Source organism: Poeciliopsis prolifica, unplaced genomic scaffold (genome assembly GCF_027474105.1).
Source record: "Poeciliopsis prolifica strain line A6 unplaced genomic scaffold, Auburn_PproV2 SCAFFOLD025, whole genome shotgun sequence".
Lineage (NCBI taxonomy): Eukaryota > Metazoa > Chordata > Actinopteri > Cyprinodontiformes > Poeciliidae > Poeciliopsis > Poeciliopsis prolifica.
Genome location: NW_026562400.1, coordinates 1,960,879 through 1,976,465, shown reverse-complemented (window position 1 = coordinate 1,976,465; position 15,587 = coordinate 1,960,879). Strand labels below are relative to the sequence as shown.

Sequence of the window (15,587 nt, the reverse complement as noted above, 5' to 3'; positions counted from 1 at the left end):
AGAGCAATCTTACTCTCATGATCATCTTCTATTTATGTCATGAAGATGACTAAAGATTTCTTTTCTCTGAAGCCCCTCGTAATATTAGGTGTAAAATGCTTTTTGATGGTTATACAGAGTCACCCTAAAAGTTCTTATGTTGCCTGGGACTGAAAGCTCTGATTTATTTAGACTCATAATCAAACTATAGTTTGCATCTTTATTATTAAGTTATATTTGGTCATAGTTGGAACTTAATCACATAAAAGGTTTATTAATGTTGACTAAGAAAATATTTGTTCTAAAATCCACTGTGGGCTGAATAACTTGAGTCATTTTGCAATATAAATAAAGTAACTCATTTTGGCAGATTACTAATCCTAACATAAGAATAAATTACTTATTTGTATCAAAGGATTTCTTAAGCAACAGCTGAAGACAAGAATTGAAAATCACGACCAGTAAATCCAAATGAAATATTGAGTTCCAGTTGAACACAAAGTTTGCTACTATATCATCTCATATGTGCTCCAAATTCATAGTAGAAAACCAGTAGGATTTAGTCATTATTGCGCTCAGTGACCAGGGAAGAATTCTGGTAAGAATAAATTGAGTTGCACTTGCATGTATTCAGACTCTGTACCAGAACGTTTATTCATAAAGGAAGTGACATGGTACAATATACAAGACAGATTTATTGAGTTAAAACTAAACCAGTAGAAATCCAATTTTTTTCTTATAGATTGAATGCAGTTTTATCATTAGGGCAGACATGTTTTATGTTGAGGTCAATTTAGTAAAGACACTGTACTAAATTGTGCTATAGTAAGTTTTTGAGACCAGTTTCATTTTCTTTTTGCTTCATCCAAGGATACAAATCCTATCATAAATTTTAAAAAGAAAAACTTACCAGCTTTGCTACCCAGCTTTTGTTTGGTCCCCAGTTAAGACTTAGATAATGCATACATTAATCTTAGTAAACTTAGTATTTTGTTATTACTCGGCATCAAAGATCGTCGAACCTGATGTGAATGGTATAACAACATCTGACCTATTTCTGTAAAGATTTTTACTTAATATTTTTTCAAATCTACCTTAGATTTCTTTTTTATGTAATGACAGTTTATATATAAGGCTGGATTTTCTTGCGTTTCACAATTATAAAGCTTCACAACACAAAAAATAAGGCTCTTAAATGAAACTTCTAAATGTGTAGGTATAAAGTCTTGCATAACATTGCCTAAATAGAGCTGTATCTAATTAAACTGACCTTCAGGAGTCATTCTGCATGAAGAGGGACTTGCAAATGGTGTGTTTCTTCAACCATCTCATGCAGATGAGCTGTTTGAAGAGGCACTTAAATCAGTGAGGGTTTGGCTGTGCTGCGGGATGCTCCTCCACATGGGGGGGTTGATTGTGCAATGAGTCGACCCCTTTGCTTGAGCTCAGTGGCATCTACATACTGATCAGTCCTGATTAAGATGTTACAGCCATGATTTCAAATGCTTCCCCCTCTGCATTGCTATGGAGACAGAGCTCTCTATTGGATAGCAATAATATGGTCATTTGTAGCTCTTGGAAGCAAAGGCTGCTCTGTTTTGTAATGTTATCTTGACTTTGCGCTTGTCTCCCTGTTCTCTGCCCTGCTTTTTTTAATATTTTGTCTTCATCTTCCAGGCCTGACTTTTCCCCTCTAAACTCTGTATTTAATGTTCTCTCCTCTTTGTCTTTCCCTTTTTTCACCATATTTAATTCTCTTCTTGTGTCACTCCAGGCACTCCTCTCCTTCATTTCAACCTTGTACTGATTCGTCAAGTGTGCCTCGTTTTTTTATTACCTGCCACTCACCATTTCTTCTCCTGTGCGTCTTTTGTTTTTTCTGCCTGTCTAAGATGGGAATCTGTACTCGGCCATGTCATCAGTGGGAGGTTTTCCCGGCTCGATCCGTCGTACATTTGGCTCCAACAAACTCCTGAAGACGGAAAATGTTTGGCTGCTGAGTGAGTAGGTCGGGGGTGTGGGGAGTCACGCAGAAGGTGTACACGTTTAGCTAATTGCATATGGAGATGGTGGGTGGTGCTCTCTGTAAATCATCTACAGTCGTTCCCATAGGGATAAAACCATGTAGGTGTATTCACGACTGCTGTCAAACTGTCTTTCCACTCAGATCCTCCTGTAGAATCTCACATGGTTCTCTTTTAAGATAGGAAATAACTGCAAAAAATTGAAGTAATAATTTTAGCTTAAACATTGATGTATTTGATCTCTGTGGATATATTTAAATCTCACCGTAGATCCTCAGTTTGCTGGAGCAACAATAATCCCTGCCTCGGAAAAATACAAAGAGGAGATCTATTTCTTCTTCACGGAGTTCAACAAGACAGCCCGAGTGGATGAGGAGCCATACAGGGCCCGCATAGGTCGAATCTGCACGGTAAAGAGTCTGCATACAGTTTTTACCAAATTTATATACACCATGTATAAATAAGCATAAAATCCAATATTTTCTGTGTCAGATAAGCTAGAATTACCTAAATTAATATTTGCCAAGCATCAGCCCAACATACAGCATATACAAACTTCTAAATTCATGTGTCTATGCTTTTCAGTAAATTTGGCAGTATCAGTAGCTCCAAATCCTGTTGGAAATCTTCCCACTCTTCCATTTTTAGTCCTGTTCACAGATGTTCAGACTCTAGCTGGGTCACAGCAAGAGATCTACAGAAGCCACTTGTGTCCTTTATTGGTGGTGCACTCATGGTTGATTGAGAAAATGTAAATCTTCACTCTGACTTAAAGAAACACTCCCCCATTCCCAGTAATAATTAAAAAATCTTACAATATCTCATTCATTACCAGCGTAATTTTATTTCGACATAAAAATTAAAATCTAGGTTGCCAACATGCTCCTTTTCTAAACTTGCAAATACATTGCCAATTTGGCAATGTATTTGCAAGAAAACTCCAGGCTTGTACTGAATAACAGGTATGAACACTATTCATCTGTGTACCTCAACATCTAACACAATTATTCAAAATCACATTACAAATTATATCATCATATGTGGAGTTAGAAAAGACCCAAATTCAGAGAAAAACTGTGGTTTAGCATTTAACATTCAAAGCTACTAAGACTTTGTTAATAGCTTTGAATATTGTTCATCTGTGAACAAGCAATAATGTGGGAGAGCCTCTCTGGATGAAGTGATTTGATTGAAAATAACATGAGTAGATAAGTAAAAAAAAAAAAAAAAAAAACATTAGAGGTTGCTAGCTCTACTTCTGCACCACGTTAGTTGTTTTACTGAATGAATTATTAAACCAAAAAAACACAAAATGGTGAGGCACTTGAAGATGCAGCGGCTCTCCAGGTGTGAACTACGATGCATTTCCTATAAAATTGTTTTAATGTTTTACAGTCGCTCAGAAGACTGAATCTGACATTGTAGAATGAAAAAGTAATGCTGCTTTGGTTGGAGGATGCTTTTAATCAAACGTTGCAATCAGCAGCATCAAATTGGGTGTTTTTCTAATTAGTTCTCAAAGGCAAAACACCTGCAGCTCTGTATGAGTCATGACTAAATTCAAATCAAGAACCTTAAATGTAATGAGGAAATGTTGAAGAGGTATATTTTCATATTTACGGATCAATAACAAGTCTCAGCTCTTTATGAAATGTCTTAATTTCTTAAATGATTTTATTTTAGTTAGCATTTCTTGGCTTTGAACATGAATGAGTCCACCTGTAGTAGCTCTGTCTCTAAGCAAAAGGGAAAATATAATTAAAGTTCAACAGTTTCCTTCAAACTGCAAAACCACTGATATGACTGAGATCAGTCTGGAAGGAAAACATGAAACAGGTTTTCTCCCTTTTCACCAAAGTCCCTCAGTAGAAACTGTTATTATTTCAGAGACCGCTTATTGCAATAAGTATAACTGCATTTTTAATCACTGAGCTCTAAATGAAGTAAGTTGATAATAAACATCTTGGACTTAATATCCAAAGCTTTCTAAAATAAATAGTGAAATAATTCTTTTCAGAGGGAAATGAGGTTCTGCCGCTCTGTGTTGTGGGACAGAACTGTGTCACGGGCAATAAACACAAAGCGATCAGAAACACAATCAGCCTACAGACCTGGCTGCGCCTTTGTGTCATTGTTAATAAGAGCCCTTCTGTGTTATTTCCAGGTGGATGAAGGGGGCATCAAAGCCCTCCTGCCAGAGTCTTGGACCACCTTTATGAAGGCTCGGGTGATGTGTGGTGCAGGCAACACACAGCAGCAGTACAACAACATGAAGCAGGCTGTGGTCCTGACAGCTCAGGACAAGAGGGCTGGGGTCATGTATGGCCTTTTTTCCAACGCATGGTAGGTGCAAACATGGCAACCTTTTAATTCTACCCAAAAGTATGATTGGCTCTGCAAGAAAACTAAACACATATGTACCATTTTGGAATACTGCTCCTTCGGACATGTTAAACCAATTTGAAGCGAGTGAATTCCCCAGCATAATGCTCATTGGAGTGAAGATATAATGTTGGGGTTGGATCTGGAAAACAATAAGACATACAGTGAGTGGATAGCAAGATGAATTTAATAAGACCTGGTCAAAATTCATTATTTATGCTAAGGGTATGTCAGTTATTTGCAGCTTACTGTGAGGTTTGTTTTTGTTTTTATGTGTAGATTGATATGATTTTTTTTAATTGTATGAATCAAACTATATTTTAAACAAATAAATAACTTAAATAAAATAGAACAGGTTAAACCATTCAGCCAACTTTGTGATGACTGATGTTTTATAATTTACTGATTCTGATTGCTTGAAGCTAAGCATCTGAAATGAATTTATACCTGACTGTGTTGGACTGAGCTCTAACTGACGAATTACAATGAACTCCAGCTGATGAAATAATAAAAAATAAACAAGGTTTGTACTAACTAGACCTTTCACTTTTTAAATAGCGCACCGAAATTACCTTGATTATCATCAAAGTGGTGTTAAGAGACAAATATTTTCATAAAAAATATATGATTATGCTTTGCTTTTGCCATATTACAACCACAGAGTTTAATATAATTTGAGATGTTTTGTAGTAAGTCAACAAAAGTTCAGTTCAAAATTTCTTTACAAATATAAATTTAAAACATGTGAGCTGCATTTTATTGCAGCCCTCTTTACCCTGACACTTCTAAATGAAATCAAATGCAATCAACTTTAAGAAATAAATTCCAGTTTTATGGTTTAGTCAAAGCAGACGTCTAGCAGTAATTTCTACTTCCCTCTGTTGACAAGCCTTGTGGAGATTCAAATTACTTTTGGCAGCAGGACTTGTCACCTGCCCACACTGCTAAAAGCACCATTGCTCTAAAAGCCATGACCAGAAAACTAGTCTGAACTGAATCTCATAGAGAATCTGTGGAGTGTTGTCAATAAGAAGACAAGAGGCATCAAAGCCAAGAATGGAGAGAAGCTGAAGTCCACCATTAAAGCAATCTGGACTTCCTTAACCTTAGTGCAGCGCCACCTCTGCAGTTTCTCATACTGCAAACTGAGTTTCACTTTTTGAATTGAATTACCAACAGAAATGTAGTTTTCAATGATTTTTAATTTAATAAGATGCACTTTTAGGAAACAGAAGAAGACATTTCATATGTCAAAAAGGAAGGAGTAAATGACCATGAGCAGTGACTAATCCTCGGTGCACCACAAACTAACCATTTTTTATTTATTTTTTCCCCTCCAGGAGGTTTTTGTGGGCTCTAGTGTCCCTTAGGAAATTAGGCTGACAGGAAGGGGGGAAGTAGAGGGGAGAAAACATGACGCAAATATTGTCGGGTTTGGGAATCGAACCCGTGACAAGGACTCAAGGCCTCCAAACGTGGGCCGTGCTATCTCCTACGCTACAACCAATCTAATCTGCACAGAAATTAAAAGATGTTAAATATTGGGATAACAAAGAAATGCTTCCAATTTCTTGTTTCAAGGTGAAAGGTTGAATAAATAACATAACAACCTAAATACCTTTTTGGTGATTAATTAACTTTTTCCTCCCTTTAGGGGAAGAACGGTGGTCTGTGCCTATTCCATCGAAGATATTGATCGAGCCTTCTATAATTCTAAACTGAAAGGCTACAGCACCCCATTTGGTGGCAGTCGACCAGGGACGGTAAGAAAATTTGCCTTTTTGTTCCCCTTCATTTATCACAGTGCAGAGACAATATGTGTAAAAGCAGGAGTCAGTCTGTAATTTAGTGACTAAAGTACTATTAAAAAAAAAAAAAGGCAGAAACAATTTTGTGCTCTTTATCCAGGATGTTTTGCTCTTTGTACAACCCAGTCTAATGTAAATTGGTTATTCTGCTTTTCTCTGCAGTGTGTACGTAAAAGTTCATCAGCAGAAACTCAGAACAACATCAAAAACCTTGGCGTGATCAGATACTACCCTGAAATTGAGGATGTAATTCGGCCGGTTGGTGTGAATCCACTCGACCTCCCCACAGATGATCAAATCACCCATGCTGTCGCAGATATTGTCCTGGCAGTCAATGAGGAGCATTACACTGTCCTGTACCTTGGAACAGGTACGTGTGCACATCTGTGTGTCAAAATGTTAAGAGTGGCTACATGTGTAACATTTTGTTTAGAGCTTTCATTTGTTGAAAAAATTCCATGTTTGCGCCACAAAATTTCAAAGTCTGACTGTTTTAATTCATTTTATTTATGTTCTTTCTGGAAAATCGCTTGCTCTGAACCCAGGTCTTTCATCTCCTCTCAGATCTGATTGATTCCTGACTGAATAAACTGCTACTAAAACAGGAGATCTTTTTTACTCACTATTGGTGCAGTGTTACAGTGTCAAGAATTTAATTTTTGTAACTGTTTTGTTAAACAAACAGTTTTAGAAAGTCTTACTTCAGTTAGAGTAGAGGAGAATTTATGGGATGTTTGTTTTAGTATTCATTTAATGGCAGTATTTGTGAGCTACAGTGAACTAAACTAATGTTGACACTATTGATCATTGTCATCAGCAGACACAAATAGGTCAATAGAAAAATTATATATATATATAACTTATAAAAGTTTTTTATAAGTTGATTCACTTGCTCTCGGTTCAGTTTTAGTGCAGGTCAAAAGCATATGAATACAACCAAAGTAAAATGTCTAGTGCTAGCGGGTTAAATGGCTCTTTGCCATTTTACAAAGACAACAGAAAAACCTTATAACTGCTAATATTTAACACCACTTCATTTTTGTTTACATTTTGTGAAGAAGCAATTTGCAGTTTAGTATTTTCTTCAGTGGGTTTTGGCACAGCATCACCACAGGTGAGGGGGTAAACAAGTTACTCAAAGCTTTTGGTTTGTTTGACACAGTGCAATGTGGAAATAAACTGCACTGTTTGAAATTGTAGTAAATGTTGCCATTTTCGTCTCCAGTTGAACCAGATTATCAGGTGTGGCGACACCTTTAGTGCGTGTTGACAAGAGCAAGAGAGATAACGTATGAAGGACTAAACAGAATTAGAGATGTCTAAAAATACGTATTGCACTACATGACTACTGAGCTAAAACTGCAGAATTTTCAAAAAATATTTTTTTTCAAAATTGTGTCCACATACATTCGAAGAGTTGCCATCTGCCACCTCTCTTCGGTCAAAGCAGTGACTCTGAGGCACAGCTGTTGCTTGTAGCAGTTCATCTAAAAATTGTGTTGCGCTTCAAGAGCACTGCTATGGCAACCATCACAACTTGCATCCTCGTGCTCTGTATGATCTGAATGTGTCATAACTCTGAAGTTCACCAAAAAGATGTTTGTCGGTTCTCTCATTTCTACAGTGACTGTGTTCCTGTCACTCGTCAGGCCTTTCTGGGTTGGGTGTATTTTTAGCAGACAGAAACGAATGTAAAATAAAAAAAAAAAAAGAAAAGAAAAGATTGATGGCCGCTCACTGTGGGCTTTACTAACTGTGTCAGTTATAGCTGTGGAAGGAGACAGTAATGAACAGCTGTGGATTTCTATGCTGGCCTAAAAAGAAAGTAGAACAGTTTGGCCTCTTCCAACTGAGGCCAAGGAAAACATTGCATTAGAAATGTATTTTTTTTTTATCCTTTTAAAAAAAATTTTTTATGTATTTATTTTCTGCACCAATAGATGTGGGCAGTGTCATTTGTGGATAAACTTTTGCCATGAAAGGTTCTCACTTTGAACACCTTTGATGTCACCTTGCCTTCACTCAGTGTGCAGGGTGTTAATATTCATCATGCACCAAGTGAAGCTCATCAGTCATCATAATTACTTTCAAAGAGCCTTTTATATTTGTGCAAATCATGGAGAGAAGTTACCTCTATGAAATTATTCAGCGTCAAATAAGGGAAACAGGATTAGATTCTAAAAGTCAAAGCCAATCATATGAGCAGCTGTGGGTTTGCATTGAGTCCAGTGATGGTAAAACAAAAAGACATTTTGGCAGACTGGGCTTATAACTCCTCACTGCTGAGGAAGAGTCCCAAAAATATGTTTCATAAATATAAATGAGGCACAAGCCATAACTTTAGTAATTCTTGCTTACAAAGTGAAACAAGACAACTACATACAGTTCTAACCAGAAGGGTACATACACTGTATAAACAAACACGTTTTTCAATGTCAGATATTAAATTAGACTAATCTTCCACTGTCAGTAGGTGAGTTTCAATTTCCAAAATAATTTCTGTTTTCTAAATACCTGAAAAATAAAATACATTTTGTTTTTTCCCCCTTTGAATTACGTAAAATGCGTCTATAAAAATTTCTAATTTGAAGATCCTTTCGAAAACTTTGCATCATAGTTTGAAGGAATTTTGACCTTTTGCTCCTGTCTGACCTAAATTGAGACAAGATGACCAGTTCAAACCATTTACATTTTGCTTAAAGATATTTTTTAAACGTTGGTGTTATGACTGGCATCATTGTTCTTTTTGTGTCAGAGCTTCAACCCTTTCTGGCTGAAGTCTAGAGAGTAACTGCTCCTTCCTCGCTGATGCCTTTTCAGCCCATGTTGGTACTGGAAACCCTTTTACTGGTGGACTCAGTTTTAGTTTATTCACATAGTAATTTTAAATATTAATAATTGTCGACGTGAAACAAAATAAAATGAAGAAAAAACATTGCAAGAAATTTGTCAATGTGTAACAAAACACATCTTTGACAATATTGGTAAAAAATATTTATATCAGAATGGTGTGTTTTTTATTATTTGTTTTTATCTAGGTTTTGCCTGAGAAAACAACATCATTTGAACATCATGTTCAAATCATAAAACAAATTACACAAGTTTAATGTCACTGAGAAGAAGCTTCTGGTTTCAATTATAAGTCTGTCTGAAGTTGCATTTCAGATATATCAATATATGTCAGATATGAAATGTCTATTGGACAGGGACCACAGAATATGTTTAAATCTATACATTTTAAATTGGATCTTAAAATCGGATGACATTTGATTCTTTGAAAATAAGTTTTCCAAGTTATTTTCAAATTAATTGCCATAAAGTAGAAAAAACAGTTATTATTCAGTTTTCAGTTTTAATAATGCGGCTAGATACAAATCTTGTTTATAACCAGAAAGTCTCCTGGGTTTGGAAGCTAAAATAAATTATGTAAGAGCCCTTCCTTTGAACAAACTAACAAAGTGTTGCCATGCTCCTAATAAGTAAAAGCACAGTTTACTATGATTTAAACACCTTGTACTCGTCCTACTGGTATACAGTGAACGAAGCCAGCAGGGTGAAGCAGTATTTCACTAAATTCATTTCTTCAGCTTTTGATCATGACCCAGGAAACATTTAAAAGGATTAAATTGATTTTTAATATACCAGTTCATGTTTTTTTTTTTTTTTATCTGTAGCCACCAAAACAAAACAAGGACATATTGTGTTTTCCTTGAATAATCCTGTGAAAGGTAAATAATTGGTGCAAAGGCTTTATTTTTCCACATAAAGTTAACTTTATTCATTTTAAACCACAATGAAATGAGATTGGAATTAAAACTGTTGGTATCTTGTTACGGATACTAATTTCACTGAAGCTATATTTTATCACGAGTATCATAAAGAGGTGAGTCACAGAACTTCACCAAAGGGCTAACTTGCATCTGTGTATTCATGAAAAATAAATGTATAAAGTTGACGCAATTCCACAGGGATTTGTGTGGGAGCTCAGAAGAACGCTTAAGTGATGCCTCTTAAACTTTGAGAGCAATATGAAAACAAAATCACAGGGGTGGATGTGAGGAAATATTCACATGAGACCTCTGCCAAACTCCAAGTGTCTACTTGTCTATTATAACTAAGGGAAAACACGGACTTAAAAAAGTAGCATTAGTTTAGAGATTCACTTGCTCCTTGGTATGGCAATGCAATACGATGGAAAGCTCACAGATAATCCTTTTTTAAAAGAAGCTCTCAGAGCTTTTGCTGCACTTCAGGCTGAGCCAAGAGAAGTGCAAATGGATTCTGAAAAGCAATGCAGATGAACCCTTTCAGAAGTACTTAGGCCAAACAAATAAGCTGCTTTTATTTAACTTATATTTTCTTAACTATGGGATCTTGATTTCTTTTTAAAAAAAGTTATTTTCATCAGGATAATATGATTGTAAAACCAGTAGTACAAACCTGTAATTTAGAGATGCAACAATCAGACATTTTGTATTAACTTTACTCTTTTAGAGGATATATTGTTTATTTTTGTTTTTGTTTTTTTTTACATATTACAGGTTTCAAATGTGGCATAGCCTAAGCACTTCCCCTACAAATACAAATCAGTCTTTTCTACTGACAAATATATTAAATTACTAAAGTAACTTTGTGATCAACCATTAATTATTTCCATAAAAAGCAGAAGCTGCACTGAAGTTTATAAAACTAGTTTATGTCATAAAACTAACTTTTTGGCTCACAATCACAAGCTGATACATTATTGAGCAAACTGGTCTCAGTCTAAAATTACCATGTATAAATCTACTATTGTTTATATTTTTCATCTTAAGTCAATTAGGCTGTAAACAAAATGTTATGCAAATAATTTTGGCAGTGATTTGATCTGAAATTAAGGGGATTTATTTTCTTCTGAAAATTGACTTTATTTAGGTCCCCTGTTAATGACCTTGAACATGTGATAAAACTGACTTTTCTGTTTTTATTTCAATATTGTTTCTTTAGAAGACAGGATATAGCATGCAATATTTTTATACCCACTAAAAACTAGAAGTGCACCATATTATTAGGCTACCGTTTTATCACATGATCTATTTGAAATAAACATCTTCGACAACATTTTCTGCTTCATCATATTGTGTGACAGAGAATTGGATTCTTCTAGCTTTATTAAAGAAAATGGAAAGAACTGCATCAAATACGCATAAGAGCAGCAATATTGTAGTTCGATGTCTGAAAGGTGCTGTGAGCCCTAAGAAGTTCCTACGAAGGTCTACTATTGAAGTAACAATAGTAGACCCGTAAAAGCTTACAGAGTAACTGAAACAGTCAATATATCCATCAGTAGACTGTAACGTGTGAAAAAAGTAAGGACCCATACTAAAAAGATTTATTTTACCTCAGTGAGTCAGTGACAGATTGACGATCACAGGCATAACGTGGTTTTGAGTGTTTTGGCCATTGAGGTTATACAGAAGCTTTCCTCAGGGCTGAAGAAATGTTCAAGATATTTATCTGTTTCAGCCTGACTTCATGTTCCAGATTAGAAGTTATATTTCTTTATTTGCTGCTGTGCTTGGAAAGTCACACAAGAGAGGCCCATGTAGTTCATCAAAATTTCAGTCAGGAAAGAGTATCAAAATTGGAAGAAGTAAAACAGATTATTTTTGTGAAATAAGGGGATGTTTGAGTCAAAGCTGTAAAAAATCTTCCCTAGTTTTTTGTCTTCTTCTAATTAAAAATAAACTTGTGTAATTGTGGAGATTTAAAGTGTGAAGCTTTTTACCTTTGAGCAAATGTCCCCTCAGCAGCTTCTGCCTGGATAAATATAGCTAAAAACAGATTTACCAAGCAGATGTCACAGGAGTTCAGTAACGTCACCCTTTCCCCTTCAGCTATTTCTTTTTGTGCTGATACGCTGGTTTGATAAAAGAGCTGAAAATAGCTGCAGACTGGATTAAAGAATCGTGAGAATAAACAGGAAAGAATGGAGAAAATTATCTTTGACAACACAGTAGGATTTGAAGTCCATGAAAAGAGAGACAAAAGAAAACCAAGTGACAGCAAGAACCTGATTGTCTGATAATAAATGAGAAATTGCCTGACAGGCAGAGTATTCAGGAAATGAAAATGTGCAATAAAAGGCAATCCAGTTTGCCCTTTTTTTATAGTGGAGAAGGTAAAACAATCTTTTATGTGACCAAAGACCCAAAAAAAAAAAAAGATATGTGGGACTAATTTTTACATCAATCTGACAGGTTATCTGGACAAGAAGAAGTTGTTTGTAGATTGTTAAGATAAATGTTGAGAAGACAAATGAACTAATAGAAATAAAACTCTGCAGGGAAATAGCAACCTAAGGTGGCAAGAATGAGATACTGTAAACAATGTAAGCTGTGGCAGCTCAGATGGTAGGGCACAGCCTGTTGGGCAAAAAAGTGATTGCTCATTGCTGAAAATAATGACTCATCGTCTTTCAAACTGTGAGGGCATGCACTATTGACTAACAGAGTAAAGCTGTACAGTCATGTCTGGAATTTCAGCTGCATCTTTTTATCTGTTGGAACTTTGCGCACTTTTATTCATAGAACAGACAAAACACCATTTTCCATTTTAAATTCCAAAGCTTCAGACATAATTTGTGTAGTGTTAAAAGACAATGCTTGTTGATGAAAACAAAAACACAAATGGACACAAATGGTGAAATTGGTGAATCGAAACAATTTAGTCATTTAACGTAGCAACATGAATACATTTCATTAAGTCAGAGGTTTATCTTGCTTTTTCCCTCAGCCTGCTGCGCATTAGAGCAGAACTTTGAATCCAGACAGCAGACCAATAAATGAGTTTCTTGGTAATCAGCTCCCTTGTCATTCTGTTAGAGCAGTGACATGCTACATCCACAAGCGTATTTACATATTCAAAAGATGCATTGACTTAAACAGCCATGGGACAAAAGAAACTTTCAATGAGTGTCACTTTGTTCTTGGAAAAAATTAAGCACGTAAAATCCCAGTGAAGGCAGTAAACCTCCAACTGAGAATAAATCTTTCATGAGTTATGTGAAACAGTCATCTGCCCCATCTAAATGTATTAGACCAACAGTAATTGTTAATTAAACATCAAGACTGTTTTCATATATACACTCAAAAAATTGACCCCAAAAATAGCAGAAGGAAAAAATGAATACATAAAAAAGACAGCTTTTCACTTGTTTGAAATGAAAACATTATCTGACACATGCACATTAATGCGTTAAATTGAAATTACCAGTTGAAAATCTGTCACATTGCATAATAATGACTGCCACTTAAGCTAAGCAAAGAAAAGTGAAATCCATCAAATTTTAAAGTTTGAGTGGCACCAAAGGGTTTTCTTTTGATGTGATTAAATAACTTCACAGCTAACCTCCTCAATCTATATCAAGTGTGTTCTCCTTTTTCATTTCTGCAGATCAAGGCAAAGTTCTCAAGGTTCTTCACACCATCCAGGATGTCTTCATCATATCTCAGTATTCTCTGTTCCACAACGAAGGGCCTGTTCTGAATATGGCCATCGACTCACAAAAGGTACAAGTGATGCTTCAATAAAACATAGTAAAGGCTTATTTAGGTGAATTTATGCTTTTAATAACTCTTTTTCTTAAAGAAATAAAAGAACAGCTGCAGAAACCTCTTTAAAAAACATAGCAAAGAAAATCTTTTCTGTATCGATGTCTCCTGCATGTGACCCGATTCTGTCAGTGAAAAGGGAGAAATTCAGCTTTCATTTATACCACTGATAAAGCTTAAACATCCACATACACATAATTTATTGATTGAATACGCCAGATGTGATAAACTCACAACAAGCAGCTCATTCAAAGCTTGTCTTTAGAAGATGCAATTGTTTACGCTCAGGTTCAAACAAAATGGCTACATAAAAACTTTTTAAAATAATGTATTGGTGAAAATGTGTAGAAAACTTCACAATACTTATTTTGTTTCAGTATTGACATAAGTGTCTCGCTCCAGTCTTCGTGGGCTGGTGTCCTGGCAGTTTTAATTGTGTCTGCTCCAAAAGTGCTGATTCAAATGGTCCATTTATCTCCTTCTGTATGCCACAGTTTACAGAGGCCTGTTAATGAACCAGGCCTCTGATTCAGGTTGATGAACCAGGGAAAGAACTAAAACATGCATAATACTTGAGTCCTGAGTTTGGACACCACTGATCTAGCACAACAAAGATTGGTGGCATTCAGTGGTAAATGTATAATAAATCAATTAATCTTTTTCTCTCTAGGGTCACTTGTATGTTGGTACCGCCATGGAAGTCCAGCGTCTGCCATTGGCTGACTGCAAGCGCTATGGCCACACGTGCAGAGAGTGCATTCTTTCCAGGGATCCATACTGTGGCTGGGACAAGGCCAGGAGGAAGTGCATCGCCATCCCGCCCGGATACAACGTCACAACTGGGTAAGTTTAGATGTGATGTCATCACTGCTACACTATTGGCTGATCTAATTTGCTACCAAGATACTTTATCAGTTAAGTTTCTTAAACACCTTTCAAGACTCTCAGGAGAAATGCCTATATGGTTGAGTAATAAGCTCCTGTTCTAGAATATTAAAACTGGCTTCAAATAACAAGACAGATAAAAAATAAATAAAGAATGAGATTATCAAATGTAAAGCAATGTTACATTATGACTGTGAAGCTTTTCTCTACCGTATTTCCAATATAAAAACAATAGCAACAACCTAGCATATGAATAATTTCTCTTTTTTCTCCTTATTTTTGCGGTTATGGCTTTGCTTATGTTAATTTATGAGTAATGTCAGCTTTATGAAAAAAAGAGATTCATTAGCCCCTTTGTGAAATAATTGCCTGCTTCTAATTCTCTCTCTCTCTCATTTTTTTTTTATTTACAGAACTCTTATTCAGAATCTGGATAGTTCCAACTCCTCCATTTGTGAGGAAGCTGCTGGTGAGCTCTTATCTGCACTCTTCCACTCTCCCTGTCTTAATTAAACCAAAGTGGTAGCGTTTCTGTGCAACTACAGCAAAAATCAAAAGATGACTATCATATAATTGAGCAGTGTCCAAATTCCCAAAAAGGGACAGTATCGTTCTATTTCATGACTTGCCCTGTCTCAAATCTCACACCCCATTGCAACCTTGACTGTGCAAAGCAACTGAGGGCACTTAGTTATTCTATTTGATATCTGTTTCAAGTTGTATTACTGGTTCCGGTTCCTGAAAACCAATATAGTCTTATTCAATTCAATGAAAGAACACTTTGTTTATCCCAAAGAAAAATTAAACATAATCTTAACTCAGATCAACCAGGAATCATCAAATAATCATTGCAGACTGTAATTTTTTTTCGTTGTTATTACCTCATCAAAAACATACCTCGGGTGTTGCTTTTGATT

At 35.7% G+C, this 15,587-nt stretch overlaps 1 protein-coding gene across 1 annotated transcript in view; it reads left to right on the top strand.

Annotated features, from left to right (window-relative positions):
- The window catches only part of si:ch211-113g11.6 (uncharacterized protein LOC559008 homolog), a 36,587-nt gene that overhangs the window by 17,483 nt on the left and 3,517 nt on the right, over nucleotides 1–15,587 (top strand). The window contains exons 6-13 of the mRNA XM_055047073.1: nucleotides 1,872–1,979; nucleotides 2,274–2,413; nucleotides 4,168–4,346; nucleotides 6,040–6,148; nucleotides 6,356–6,563; nucleotides 13,628–13,743; nucleotides 14,456–14,628; nucleotides 15,084–15,139. Of these exons, the coding sequence (XP_054903048.1) occupies nucleotides 1,872–1,979; nucleotides 2,274–2,413; nucleotides 4,168–4,346; nucleotides 6,040–6,148; nucleotides 6,356–6,563; nucleotides 13,628–13,743; nucleotides 14,456–14,628; nucleotides 15,084–15,139 (1,089 nt within the window). The remainder of the gene's footprint in view (nucleotides 1–1,871; nucleotides 1,980–2,273; nucleotides 2,414–4,167; nucleotides 4,347–6,039; nucleotides 6,149–6,355; nucleotides 6,564–13,627; nucleotides 13,744–14,455; nucleotides 14,629–15,083; nucleotides 15,140–15,587) is intronic.